This window comes from Cinclus cinclus, chromosome 7, assembly GCF_963662255.1.
Source record: "Cinclus cinclus chromosome 7, bCinCin1.1, whole genome shotgun sequence".
NCBI lineage: Eukaryota > Metazoa > Chordata > Aves > Passeriformes > Cinclidae > Cinclus > Cinclus cinclus.
Genome location: NC_085052.1, coordinates 14,553,327 through 14,569,149, shown reverse-complemented (window position 1 = coordinate 14,569,149; position 15,823 = coordinate 14,553,327). Strand labels below are relative to the sequence as shown.

Sequence of the window (15,823 nt, the reverse complement as noted above, 5' to 3'; positions counted from 1 at the left end):
AGCACGTACAGAGAAAATAAAAAATAAAGTATATTGAACACAGAACACTAAACTACAAATGTTGCAGGTGTTATAGTAGGCATAAATATATGAAGTCATTATTTGAGATGAAATATTAGTAAGTGGTATCAATATAAAAAATGTGATTTGAGCATACTGGAAAGAGCAAGAGAGGCGCAGTTTGTCTTGTCTGGTTTTGATTTTGAAATTAGACCCTCTAATTACCTAACGACAGACATTTCAACTTTTTCTATAGCTAGTACTCAGTGTATAATCTGAACCCACCTGCAAGCAAATTAATGCTTCCACAGAAAATACTAGTTTATATATCATACTGCTAATTGTTTTTACTTAGTTTTAATTGTATTTTAAAACAAGGATTCCATGGCTGTCATAAGAGAGATACCAATAGCTATTTTTCGATACCTCTTAGACACGATGTGTAAGAATAAGGACAATTATAAAAAATCCTTTTTTTGATTGCAGAAACTAGAATGAAGGTGATTATTTACTATATTGAATAAATAGATATTATATGTCTGGACATATTCTAAATTACTATTAAAACCACTGGAGGATTAAATTAAAACTATATATAAAATATTTTTTAAAAAGTAGAATAAATGTAAAAGAATGAAGCAGGTAAACTATAACAAACAAAAATGCCTACATCACATTAAGCAATACCTTTGTGACCATAGCCACCTACTCTCAGAGAAAGGAGAAACAGTCCTAGATTAGTTACTGTAAAATCAATTTATAAATTTACACCCAAGCAAACTCTCTTGTGAGGTACCAGGAAGATTTTCAAATAATATCATTATCCAAGAGAGAAAGAGAAAAATGCTTTGGGCAATAAGACATGGAGAGAAAATTGAAAAAAGAGAAAAACAGGTAAAAATTTTTTCCTGAATTTTTTCCTTCTTTTCATTTTTTTTGATGTTTAACCTGATATGCCTTGAGCTGGATGTTTAATCTTGACATGTTTGTAAAATATTTTGAAACAAAATAGTCTTTGATATTATGCATTCCAGCATTCAGCCCAGTGTTACTCTGTAATACGCCATACATTTAAAATTGAGAAACTAAGTTTTGTTTGCTGGTGTCCTGCTTACTTGGCAATTTTTTCTTTATTGTATGTTTTCTGTAACTGTAAAATTACAGAATGAGATAAAAAGAAAAGTTATAATCTTGTACTAATGTTTATGGTATAGACATACTCAAAGTTCATCATATTTGATGAGGAAAGTGCTGCAATAATCTCAAAAAGCAATGTGTGTTGGGAAATTGGAGGCCACCCAGAATGGAAATGATGATGTCACCATAATTCATGCTACATTTATGATGTCTATCAACCTACTAGTTATTACATGCTAGGAAAAAATTACAAAATTATCCTTACAATATACTGAGACATACTGTATGATAACAGTATTTTGTTGACTATATTAGATGATATTTTCTTAATATGATGTATGTGGTTATTGAATACATGAGTGTGAATGTTCTCAACAGAAGAATTAAAACATTTGCTGTTAATGTAGCATGGAATGAAAGAAGATCTGGAGCAGGGAACATTTAGTCTGATAGACTGAACCAGAAAACTCAATAATAGCTATCTTCTACACAAGTTACAGGAAGTATATTCATTTTATATTACATTTTTCAAAAATTCTATACATTATTTGAATTCTGAATTTCCTAAGCTGATCTTTATGCACTGAAAACATTCTGTACACACACATTCTGAAACTGGGAAAAGGTATCCTAAAATAGATGAGCAACCTCATGATATCAGCAAAAGCAATTTTCCCCTTCACTCTTCCTCCCTGGACATTTAATTCTGTGCTTTACCCTACACTCTTGGTCAATTGGTGGAAATCTTTAAGTTCTTTTCTCCATACCTGGTAACTTTTACCTAGGAATTTACCATTAGGTATACATTACATCTATGGTCTGACAATCAACATTTATTTTATGCAAGACAAAACATTTTCTTAGACTGTGTATTTTCCAGTCTGTATCTGAGGCAAGAATATTTCTAAAATTGTATAATACCTCAACGTGGTAAATGCAAGTAATAGGATTTTGTTAGTGCACTTTAGAATTTGTTTTTGTGGTAAACATGCCTGCTACCAATTTAACTTTTACCATTTCATCACATGGACGCTACCTGTAATACAACCTGACAAATCCAAAGGTCAGCCTGGCTCAGGGCATAGAAGAAATAAATAGAATTGAAAAGTTGAATGGCATGCATGCTATCATGAAGAATTCAGAAGTCAGGGATTACATGTGAAACACACATTACTGAAATTTCAAAACCTCACTTAAATTCATTTGTGTGTGAGGAGAATAATTAAAGATAGGAATAGACTTCTCATTTGACAAGCATTTTCAATGAAGCTGAAACTATAAATTATGTTAAGAAAATACTTTCTTTGAAGCTGAAGCAGACATACAGAACTTACAGCCTACCATAAACTGCACATCTTGTTACCATGGTATAGGAAGTTTCAAGGTTCATTCCATACGGAAGGAATTTTACTGAGTCAGAGGGTGGGTTAACTGTCCAAGGGATTATCTTTGCACACTGGAGATATTTTGCAGAATCAGGCTGGAACAGACATTAGGTTCCAAGTATGATTCAGGTGTGGTATCACACAAGAACCAGACACGAATCATACTGAATGGTACTAAAACTTCATAAACTGTTCTCACACTGTCCACATTCAAATGTTCAGCAGCCTGGTTGGCATGTGATCATCACATTATTCTTGTGACATCCTCAGACCATGTCTGTTCATGGGACAGAGCTGTGCCCAGGAGCATTCCTGGGACAGGATCTCAGTCTGGAGACCCAGCGTGGGAGGATCCCATTAAAGCTTCTGAAACAGAGAGGAAAACAACCAGTGTGCCAAAACACTGTCACCAAAATTCACAACACATATCTGAGCCTTTTTTTTCCCCCCCCCACACAGCAGAGCCCAGTCAGGCAGCAAAAGCTCCCTACTAACAAAATGGCATCTAAGAGAAGGCATTTGGGTCTAAGTCCTACTAGACAAAACTTTGGATCTGCAACAGTGATAAATTATTATTTTCAAACTTTCAGCTGGCTACAGAATCAGAATTAGATTTAAAGAAAAAACTTTGTGTATCAAACTGCATCAATATTTTAATTTAGGGTATCTGAAAACACTTCAATTTGGTCTATAAATATATTTGAACCATAAGTGGATACAGATATATTTTTAACAGCTATCTCCCAAATGTTTCTGAATGATGGACCTCTTTCAGTGTCTTTTAAATTATTTAATTTTCAAACTCTATTATTTTAAACTGATTTTTACTTATTTATTTAAATTTTGGTATTTCTTAACCTTTTTGGGGTGTTCTATCCCATAATAACCAGATCGGGCTAATTTATGTACAGCAAACCACTGTCTAAATATGTATCAATTTTCTACCATTGCCAGGAAATATCACTATGCACAGCTACAAAAGCTTTGCTAGAAAACTTGAGCTCACCTGTATGAGCCTTCTCCCCTCTACTGCCCACATTTTGCTTTGTGAGGATTCAATTTTTAATTGATTAGTGCAATTTCTTAACAACAGAAAACATAAACAATTGTTTTGCTTAGTGAGATGATTTACAATACTATAAGTTTGAGGAGGGCTATGCTTTCTAGCACAAAAACATATCAATATTCTCTTTTAATAAACTTCTTAAGCAAATTTTTATTAGGAAATATTAAATTTGTGATAAATTACAAATTAAATTTGTGATTATCACGTCTACTCAGTGATTTTAATTAGATATTTTCTCTTCTTTATTATTAATCCTACGCTAAACAGAGGAAGACTATAAGAGTAATCTCAGCATCTAAGATGAAGTTCTAAAGGTCAGATATAATAAAAGAAGCATTTCTGACCTCTGTCATAAATTCTCTATTTTCCAAAACTTTGCATAGCACAGTCAAGTAGATTTGCCTCCAATGATCAAATACAGAAATGATTTTGCTAGTGGATGATGATAAAGAATCCCATTTGCTGTTATCAGTTACAATTCTACATATCATTCCCTTCAACAGTGAAGAAATGTAACCAATTTCAGAATGAATTCAGGGAGTGCTTAGCCTAAAATTTCAGAGAGCAGTGAATGAAAACTTCTTCCATTTCAGGATTAAGTTAAAGGATTAAGTTGAAGGAATAGATCCAGTCTGCTTATTCCCCTACCACATTTAAAGCCTGAGTACATGTTCATGTTAAAACCCAAAGCCATGTAACTAACATCTAGCTGAATCTGTAATCTCCTCTATCATGCTCTTACAATCTCTACAAATTCATATACAGGTGATAACTACAGATCCACACAACAAAGTAAATTCCATGACAATATATATTACATATTTCCAAATGGCTTTGCATGGGAATAAGCTCACTTTGTCCTGGCTTCTTTGCATCAGTAAAATTTCCCTTCTCTATATTGTGTAGTTCAGGTAGGCTCACAGTATACAAGGAAAGATTTTACTTGAGATCACGACAGTGACATTCTGACAACATTTTAGGAAGGGGCTTCAAATGACTTGTCTAATTTACTCTACATATTTGACAAATGCATGCTGATAGAAGAGATGAGAAATTTGCAATTACAGTAGGATTTTTGTAAAAGGAGAGATACACCAGTGCTTGAAAATTCAACTATAAAGACATTAAATTACTAAAATGTTGGTACTCAGTTTCTAAAGAAAAATATATTGGTGGAACTAATGAAGAAAACTTTTCCATTCCTGTAATCTCATACATATATTTCTGTATCAATAATACTATCCCATACAATTCACAGTGTTCCAGGGTTGCTTCTTGAAGAAATCTTGCATCTTTTAGATCTCTGACATTAGGTTTTCACCTTAGGGATGGCAGACTCATTTCTTTTCAGAGACACCTTTTTTCATACAGACAGATATATTAAAAGTATTCAGAGAAAATAATTTAACTCAATTTAAGGAAACAAATTTACCCTATTGTTCCACTGTTAAGATGAGTCCTTTCAGCAGAAGATCCTGGGAGCACGAAGTACCATATAACTGACTGCATAGCCCATACAGATTAAAATGCACCAAACTTCAATCAAAATACTTTCAAGTCCAATAAACCAGTATTATTGTTCAGGAAAGCATCATTTGTCATCGTAAATATTTCAAGAAATAAGCCTATTAAACTGAGATTCAGTTGAAGGATAACAAAAATTCCACACTAATACTTAAATTTAATAACATGCTCAACCAAATACAAAATTCCATTTCCTGCTAAATCAAAATTTAATTGTTACACTTCATTATTTGATAACAACAGTGCATTCTATTAAAAGGCTTTTTTATTATTTTCTTCAGCTAGTACTCAAAAATTCAACAAAACACTCTCCTTCAGCATAAAGTCCAGAAGATAGTGCAGTATTATTTATGAAAGTGAAGGTAATTTCCCTAAAAATACATCTCTGCACTCCTTGAGAGTGCCTCACTACAACAAGTATTTCCAGATGAATTTAAAGACATTGTTTACACAAAGAAAAGTTTGCAGAACTGGGGTCAGAGACAGAAAGAACAAGACGTTCACTCATCTATATTCACATCCTGCATTCTGCCTGATTATATTAATGGAATATTCATTAGCACAACAAAATATGCTACACCCAGTAAACCAGCTTAAGCCCACTTACATGCTGAAATTATTAACAAGTTTACAATGCTAACAACACATAAAAGATGCATTTTACAAAACAGTATTCTGCCTAAAGGTGCTACTGAAAACACTAAATAAATAAAATAGATAACTTATATTCATAATCATACTGACTTACCCTGGTAGAAGAATTCACCAAAGAACCATCCAGATTGCCAGTGTTGCACTTGAAATTCAGATATAGATCAGGATTGTGATTTGCTTCCCATCTTCCCAAATCAGGAGTCACCGATTTGTCCGAGGTTGCAGTTATCTTCTGGTAGGCAGTGCAAGTCATTCCTGTGAAACTGGATGGCTTGATCATGAAGGCTTCCAGAGCAATATTACGAGATATCTGTGAAAACATTGAGGATAGCTATGTCACAAACTCATTAACCAGACTTGCAATATTGTATGTGCATTGTGTACTTACTGCACATTCTCCATAAAGGATTGTGCATGCATACACACACACACACACACACATATATATATATATATTTAAAAATATGATACAGGATTGTACAACACCATAGTGGGTTTGCTTCCATCTTTCTTTCTGAGATAGATAGATAGATAGATAGATAGACAAACAAAGATCTGTTTTCTAACAGTTACATTAGTTACTTATTATATCAGTTTTGCAATTCCATCATTATCAGCTTAATTGGAATCTGGAACTAAAGCCAGAGAGTTATAAAGTGAACTAACAACACCAGGCTTAAAAACTATTTAATAAATGAATAAGGGTGTGCTTTGTGCCTAAGAAATGAAACAGGAACCTTCTTAGCTATTTAGTGGCTGAGTCTTTTCACCAATCTTGTTCCATGAGAACATTGAACATGACTAAATGGTTCAATGCTACATGTTACAGGTACATTTGTGACTTACCCTTCAGCAAAGTGAAGTGCACAGAGATGGAGACCGCAGCAGAATGCAGAGATGCATCTCTACCCTTTAACAGGTATTTCAATTTCATCACAGGCCTATGCATGAGACAAACAGCTCATGGTAGAACAGGGGACTGCCTCAGACTGGTACCACTGATAGGACTACATGGTGTCTGCTTCCAGGTACAGATTGTTTAGTGATCTCTGGACATGGCGGTGCTGGATTAATGGTTGGACACAAGGATACTAAAGGTCTTTTACCACTTAAATGATTCTATGAGTCAATGTTACATGGCTGCCACAGTTCATAGAGTTTCCATGCTTTTCTCTTTGGAATTTTATTAGAAACTACTGGCTACCTAAGCTGTGGGTGTTTTATTTGCTGTTTTCTAAAATAAAGAAAGCAGATGTAACTTCTGTGAGAGTTTCCTGGCTGGCCTCCCAAAGGAACAGACATGTTTGGTACGGCATTACGATGACACCAGAAAAACGCCACAGCTTTTATTTATTTACAAATTGCACTCAACAGTAAACTGCTTCTCCTACAGAAAACCATAATAAGCAAAAAGATAAAGCATGGCAAAACAGTTAGTGACACATATCTGAGTACATAGACTTACTCTTTTCAGTAATGTCATTATCTTCCTGAAGAAGCGACAGGGAAAAAACTCAACCTCTACCACTTGACATTTACAAGAAAGGCAAGTATAAAACAACAGAGCCCTCCTAGTTGTCACATTGCAAAATACTTCTAAAAATTACATTATTATCACTACACATTTAATTTAATAAGAGTTTTTAACAAATTTTATTCTTTCATGTAAATGAGAATTAAATAAAAAACTTCCTTTAAGAAGAAGTCTAATATATATTTTTGTCTCTGTTTAAAAGACTGCTTTTCTAAAAACATACAGTGATGAAACTAAGGCTATTATGCTATTTGGCTTCCTCTATAATTCACTTCAGTCTATAATTTCTTTTGGGGTTTTTTTGGTTGCTTTTATTTTTATACATTATTGCTGTGATTGATTCTATACCTGAACTCATGATTAAATAGTGGTTTTGTGTAAATGCAGTGTACAATTGAAAAAAGAATAAAGGTTTAAAAGCAAGCAAGCAAACTAACCCAAGGAATGATAAGGCTTTAAAGTATTTATCTAAACTTCTAAAAGGATAACTTTAAAGCTTCTGCTTTAGATGTATTTCTGCTATTTAGATGTTGAAGCTGACAAGACAATGTCTAAGTCTCCAAATGACAACCTCTTAATATCCAAGTGACACACTTGTGTAGATGGAGGACAAGGACTAACAAAATTATTTCTAACAGCTACAGTTTGCTTCTAAAAAACTAATTATTCCTGAATTAGTAACGTTTAGGACATGATAGATCTTTGTAGATAATCTTCTAAATACTTTAATCAATAGCTGTACAGATGCCTCTTGGCAAGGCATATTAAAATGTTCCAACTACAGGGGATCTTGTTGTCTTCTATAATTTGACATGTTGCTGTCAGTCATTCACTCAACTTGGACATCTCAAAATAAAACCATATACTATAGTGGCTTTAAAACTAGAAACTGAATGAGCAGCAAGAACATTAGAATGATATTGTTGTGAACACTCTATTGTCACAATAAATAAACTGACCAAAGAAAACCACTTTTAAATACCATTGGTGATATTTAAAAAATATTTTGGTGTTGAAAACAGAATTCATGAGAGAAAAAACTTACAAAACATTTTGTAATTTTTAAAATACCTTTGAAACAACTCGAGTTTTGCTGGTCAGTATTTGACTTGCAATCTGTTCTACACATCGTACAATCCTGGTGCAGGCTTTGTCTTCCTTTTGAGCCATCCACAACACGTGGTCATCCACCAACATTATATTGCTGGCAATCTCAATAAGAGCATCCCCAATCTGGAAGAGAAAAAAAAAACAAAAACCCAAAATGGTATTGTCTGTAAAACTCAAAAAGTAACAAAAGAACAGATAAGAGTACAAATGAAGACAGGCACCTTATTTCTCTTGGCAACCATCATTGAAAGACAGTTTTGATTTTATAAAAAATTAAATGGACTGAAAAAGAAAAACCAAGAAAGGAAAAGTTCAACTCACATCGAGGAAGAGCTTTTTAATTCACAAATTTACATCTTCTCTTCTAGATAAACCAGACAAATTGAGTCTCTCATCTGGCAACAAACAGAACTCCAAAATTATCACCCTCTTTCTTAAACTAATTAAAATTGGCCCTGCCATTCTAAAGAACTGCTTCATGGTCAGTCAAATAACCTTGAAGGGGGAGGGTTGGGGGAAGTAAAATAAAAAGAGAGAAAATATATTTGAAAGACATCCTTTTTACAGACATAGTGGAGTAAATTCGGGATATAGCTCAGGTGCTGATACAAACTTAGATCATCTCATTGGCCATAGCTTTGGCAGTTTTAATTCATGCTTGTGCCTAATCCAAAATAACAGATCTTTGTTTAGCCAGGTGATATTTTACAGATTTTGGTGGTAAATGTGTGTTTTAAATTTTATTAGTAGTTACATTTAGAAAGAATAAATAATGTGAATATTTTTTGTAATTAATTCAAGCTAGAAAAAAAATGTTTGCTTTTTAAAATTCAAAAAACCATATTTGAGTAAAATTTCAAAATTAAAATGACCACATTACAAATATTTTTTGAAGGCAATGCTATGGAAAATATAAACCCAGTTGTCACAAATACACCTGAATAAAAAGGTATATAGAAGAGAAAAACAATTGAGAAATATTGCTAAACAAAAGTTCAAGAAGCCAAAAAGTCACACAAATAGAAACAGAAAAATAAGGCAAGTAGACAGATGATTCATTGGGAAGGAAAACAGAAATTCAGCAATGGTATAAAAGATTTAAAATATGGCTGAGGTTATGAAGTGACTTCTGCATTTTCAATAAAAAATTTCACATGCATTGCAAGGGAAACAAATAATGAGACTACATGTGAATTTTTTTGTGACTGTTCCTGAAATATTTAATCTATTTTTGAGAACATAATTACTAGATAATACTAGATAGCTTTTGACAATGTGACAGAGTTATTGATAAAATGAATAATAATGAATCACATTAAGAGTCTGGAGTGATTTATAAGAAACTATAAAAGCAAACATCAATCAGCTAGGTAGTAACATACTGAGGGCACAACAATAATCTATAAATATACAAAAGGAGATAAATAAGAAGAGAAAGTAACTTATATTATAATTAAATGCATTAATGAAGAGTAACAGGGAGTCATTGAAAATACAAAAATCTGAGCTATTATGCATGTTCCTGACAAAAGTTGTAGTGTGCTGCAAATACATCCCTTGTGCAGCTATTGAACCTCTCTTGTTTGAGAGGCGACCCACCAGATGAGACAAAGCACCTTTAGTTTGTATAAAAATGAGCAATCCATTGTGGAATGGGATGCACATCCCAGACAAGAGGCGGAGAAACTGTACTAAACTGAGTTTAGCAAGAATGTTATTGGAATTACTTTGATTTCTAATGGATTTATGTAATTGTAGTTGCAGCTGCTAGTCAGTTCCAAACTAACTGCCTTGTATTAAATAAACTTCAGTTCTATTTATAATTACGAGAGCAGCCTCATGGGTGAAGCTATTGACACTTAAATTTCGTAGGTGTTTTTGTACCTTGTGAGTGAGAGCTAAGAAATGGGTACTAGTCCAGACTTCAGTGAATGAGGACTCTATTTAGCAAACTTGAGAGAGAGGTAAAGGAAAACAAAAATTAGAAGAAATGTTATAAATTAGGAAAATAAGGGATGACTTAATTAGAGATCTAAACATAAGCGATAGAGATAGAGATGTTTTGATGCAAACAAAAAGCAGAAACTAAAACCTATTTGAGAGGTGGAAGAAGTCAAAAATTAGAGATGGTGCTCAGCTTTAATGGAAAATGAATCAGCTGCTAGAAAACTAAAGAGGCTTTATGGCAAATCCAGCTGTTTCTTTTGAATGTCAAATTTTTGTTTTGTCAGACAGCAGTAAGATCTTATCAGGATTCTGAGTTGAAATGAAGTTGCAGCTTTGAAACATGATTCTTGGAGAGCACTTAATAATATACTTTAGATCTAGTGTATAATGGTGAAATTGAAGTTGGAGACTTTCTCAAATTGGCACTAAAATGTTAACTGTTACAATTCCCAGAGCAAGAATGGAAAGAACATTGCCGGACCAAAAGAAAACATCATGTGGTCAAAAAATTACAATTTATGAAATCTTTATGCAAGCAGTTACTCTGAAAATTAACAGTAAAAAAAAAGATTAACATTTCTGTTCTCTGGAAAAACCTATTTTCCCATAGGGTTTGCATAATTCTGATTAGATTTCCCTGCAAAAATGGCATACATAATGCTCCAAGTTTCTGTACAAAGTTGTACATAAAGACATATTAGCTTTTCTTTACAAGAAGTGGTATCTCCTTTCAAAATTCAGTGGAAACCTTCTGATGAAATGGAGAAAACAAAACAAGCATGTGTAGCTCCAGTGGCCAGACAGAGTCCATTCTAACACGTTAGACATGTAAAAATTAAACTTAAAAAGAAAATTAAATAAATGGCTCATTAAAAAACAGGTTTTATTCCTAAGCAGTAATGCCCTTGTCATCAGAGAAGAAGACTTAGTTTCCTTTTTGGCACAAAGAGATACATCCCAGCTTAAGCAACACATTTGCAATCAGCAATCAGTTTTAGGAGCTACTCTTCAGTGTGTACCCGCATACATTAAGAACAGGGCCATATGTGAAGACTTCACTTCTGAATTCTACTTTTTTCAGCACAGAGAAGATATCTTACATCTTCAACTTCATCCACGAAGACAATTAACTTTTCCATTATATAAGCCAAATATATTACATCCATTTTGTCCGCAAAGAGGGAAGCACCTCTTGTGTAGGCTGTCAGCTGGCGGGAAAACTCAAGCACGGTTGTCAAATTGATGTGCATCTGAAAATACATTAGAATTGTTAGGCTTAATAGATCAGCTAGCTTCATTGTCTTTAAAAACTGGAGATCATATCCTTTGGTATAATGCCTGCCCACAGTTCCACATGGATTTATGTGCCAGGGATATACATTTCAGGGGTATATGAATGTATCTTCAACCTTAGGTCTTAGATCTCATTGCTGTTATCTGAAGACCCACAACAGACCAACAAATTTTGAAGATATTTATCTACTTTTTCTAGACTGTAACTATCTGGCATTATAAAATATACCAAGCTACTAACCTTGCCTTGCCTCTATCTCTTAGACCCTCATGAAAACAAGTGCCAGCAAGGGTTCCCTATACAGAGTGGTACTTGGTGGGAGAACAAGAGAAGCTCAGACTGGCTGTGAAGAAAACCTTTACTGTTGTAAGAGTAGTCAGGTATTTGAGCAGGTTAACCCCAAGAAATTGTGCAGCCGCCATCCTCAGAGGTTATAAAGTCCTGAGTATCTAAGGCCCTGAGAAACCCAGACTCACCTCATTGCTTAAAGATTAGACTGGATTCTAGACATCTTCCTAATTATTTATTACCCTGTAATTGCAATGGCTCTCTTAATATATTAATTACACTTATTTATGAACCCATTAGAAAACAATCTTTCTGTGGTTTTATTTAGCACTACTGGTACTACCAGGTAAGAAATGGTCAAGGAAACTGAAAGTGGTAAAATTAGTATGGCAGTTATACATCTGGGCCATCCTCCACAGTGTTCTCTGTTATGCTCTTTTTTCTCATTAATTTCTATCCTTCTACTTTTTCATCTCATTCTTTTATTTATCCCTAAGGAACAATTTAAGTACTGTTTGTGAATATGTCAAAAAGGCATTCTAAAGACGAAAGGGACTTCAGCTGAAGAAACTGATATGGGAGTCCACGAGAAATTAACATCTTTCTGGAAAAATGAGTGAAGGGAAGGAAAGCCAAGCACTGATCACCCTTGTCAGCATTACTAATAATCATCTAGACTCTAAGCACCTAATGGAAAAAAATATTAAGATAAAGGTAATGAATGTACTTGTTCCTACTACAACTCCCAATAACTGAGACGAGAAAAAAAAAAAAAGGTTGTCTTTCTAGCAAAGCATTTTGTTAAAAGTCCATCTATCCCAAACTTGTGGCTGAACTGACATTTCTTGCAAGCCATTCAAACAAGATCGGTACTAGAGAAGGGGAAACTGGATTTCAAAAAGGTTACCCGACTAAAAGCATGAAGAACTTGAGTTATTTCTTGTGAATAAGGACATTCAGAGTAGTTTTCTTCCTCCCAGCGTCCAGTTCGGTTACATTTACGCCATGCCTTAGCCTCTTCTGCACCATTATGAAATGCAACAGAGTTAAAAGAATACTGGAGACAGGGGTGGTAAGCAGTTATCCCGGCCAAAGTTTTGGGCCACCTATAAACAACATGATAGTAAAAATTAAAATGCAGAAGGCAACTTACAACATATATATATAAAACAATATATTTCTATATACAACAATGAAAAATCATATAGGAGAAAAAAAAAGCTATTTTAACTCTTACTTCATAGTGTTTTATAATTAATTACTTTGTTTCCTTGGAAAATGTCAGAATTATACAGGTTCAAGTATGGCTAGTGACACATTCATTCTGCATTAATTTCAGGAAGGCATTTAGTGTTCAGGATAAAGATGTGGTTAATGCTTCTACTACATTAATGTTTGCAGACTGCAAAAAAGCAGAGCAGTAAGTCCATGAATCAAAAGAAACCAAACAAAAATTCCCCAAAAATTCCTATTTTAAAGTAAGTGCTCAAAAGGTACCTGACAACCTCTGCTTTGCATTTTGACCCACCACTAAAGAGCCTTGAAAAACAAAAAGCCTCGAACGTCTCAGAAAACAATGAAGAAGATTTCAGCAGAGATCACGTGTCATGAAAGAGGAAGTAACTAGCCCTCAAAAATTAGCTGTTTAGGTATACATGGTTTATATAGCATGATTTCAAAATAGTTTTTGAAAACAAACTGAATCAAGAGCAGCCAGAATTATTCTATTTAGCTGATGGGTCTGTTATAAAACACACTTCTCTAGAATGGCACAACGGGATCTATCTCTATAGGTACCAAATCTATTGCCATTTACAGCCTAGTGTGGACATAGCAGGATCAGGAAATTGAGAGAAAACTAAGAAAACCTTAAGCATATAATCAGCAAGTGGGCAGGTGTGGGAAGGATACGGTTCTTTAATTGCACTGATGTAATTAGTGAACCCAGTAACTCACAAAAATATTCTGCCTTTCAATGAAATTACAGCTTGGCAATCAACCTTTCCTCAAACAAATGTATTAGCTCCTCTTAGTTACACAATGCACATTCAATTGTACATTGTTACATAATATACTGAAAGGTTTTGGGCTATAAAAGTTTTCCTCATTTCAAAGAAAAGCTAACAGGAAAAACACTTTTATTTTTCACAGCTGTCACTGAAATAATTGAATTTGTGATATAAAAACAGTTGATAAATGAATCATGAAAGGAGCTTCCCAAAAAAACCCAAAATATGTATAGCAGTATATAGAACATAGAGGTCTATTGTGTCTGGGATTAAATATTTTTTTAGCAAAACATTTGCATTAATGCAATTGGGCCACACTTATTGGCAACTTACTTGATAATTTTGAACCTAGCATTGTCACAGTGAGCAGAATCTGGCCTCTATGACTAGGAATGATAGCATGTAACATTATAACTTGCTTTTCAGAATAAGCGCACAGCATTCTATAAAACAACAAAAAGTATGGCTATGACAGAGAAAACCTCTTAGTACAAAAGGCCAGTTCATTCTGACTCTCAGTGCCTAGTTCTTGCTGCAGTTATGAAATTATAAATACCACCTAGGCTGGACAATAGCCACACTCCCCCTAGCAGTTGACACTTTTGTCCCTTTCTTTTGCCCAATAAAAGAACTGTTCTTTCTAGTTTTGCTTTTGTGGTTCAATTCTTTCCACTTACATTCTTGTTATGCTACTAAAACTTCAAAGACCTTTGTAAGAAAACTTGCTGGTGTGATAGCTCCATCTCTGAGGATAAACGTTTGGAACAATTTCAAGCACTAATGCTGAGTTTGAGCCTGATAAATTCTGTACTATTTTAAATTCATTCTCTCAAACGCCAAAAGAACCTATGGACTCAGCATCCTTTTGATGTACATTTTAAAAATAAATTCATATGGATTTCTAGGAAGATGATCAATAGGTTGAGAAATGTCCACTCCTGTTCTTTTGATTTATATAAAATGGCAAAAATGCCCCTGGTGTTAGTTTGTGCAGATTTATATATATTTATTTATGGAGAAAAAGATGGCATTTTAAGGCAAAAATATGAACTTTATCACAGAGTTGTCATCTAAAAGATTTAGTATGAATTTTCTGATAGGAAGTATATATTTTTTAAAGACCTAATTAAAACCCATTTAAGCATATCCACTATGAAAAAAACACAATTCCAGTTTTTTTAATGACAAAAAAATCTATAGCTAAGATTGTTAAAGGTCTCTAAAGAATTTTAATCCATATATATGTATTGAATGCATTCAATCCATATGTATGCATTGCCTCAGTGAAAGAAGCAAAGTTGCTGGTACTGAGGTTAACACAAAATAAAATAACTTTGTAGTAAAGAGAAAACACATCATTTGACTAAGTTTTTATTTCCACTTCTTTATAATTCAATCCTTTACTTTTATTCAAACATGAGAAATAGTATAAAAAACCTTTGGGAAAATTTTGAAGGTAACCTAAAAATAACTAGAGGCTTTCAGGTCAAATATTTGCAGAAAGTTCTTCTATTTAAGAGAAGCTTCCTTCCTCATCTATGTTCTTTTCATTAAGTATTCAAGCTGAATCCTCATTATAATTCATTTGGTAACCAATTCCTGTCTTGATTTCTCAATGGGGTTGCCATCATACATCAATCTTATTGTCAAGCAGGTTTTGGTTAAGACCTTTGTGCAGATCATTGGTGTATTTTAGAGCTAACTGAAAACAATACCAAATTCCACAGAAACCTTTCCTTTGGATTAAAATGATTAAAATTTTAGAAAGCCCCATCAGCATATGCAGATAAAAACAATGATGGAGCAAAAACTACATTGAGTATACAAGATTTTGCAGACTCCTACAATTCAGATAGCAGGACAGGTGTATTTCAT

At 33.7% G+C, this 15,823-nt stretch overlaps 1 protein-coding gene across 1 annotated transcript in view; it reads right to left on the bottom strand.

Annotated features, from left to right (window-relative positions):
- LOC134045959 (adhesion G protein-coupled receptor A3-like) overlaps window positions 1-15,823 on the bottom strand; it is a 251,076-nt gene that overhangs the window by 99,767 nt on the left and 135,486 nt on the right. The window contains exons 9-12 of the mRNA XM_062496118.1: window positions 12,847-13,045; window positions 11,458-11,607; window positions 8,372-8,533; window positions 5,861-6,076 (exon numbers count right to left, since the gene is read on the bottom strand). Coding sequence (XP_062352102.1) covers window positions 5,861-6,076; window positions 8,372-8,533; window positions 11,458-11,607; window positions 12,847-13,045 — 727 coding nt within the window. The remainder of the gene's footprint in view (window positions 1-5,860; window positions 6,077-8,371; window positions 8,534-11,457; window positions 11,608-12,846; window positions 13,046-15,823) is intronic.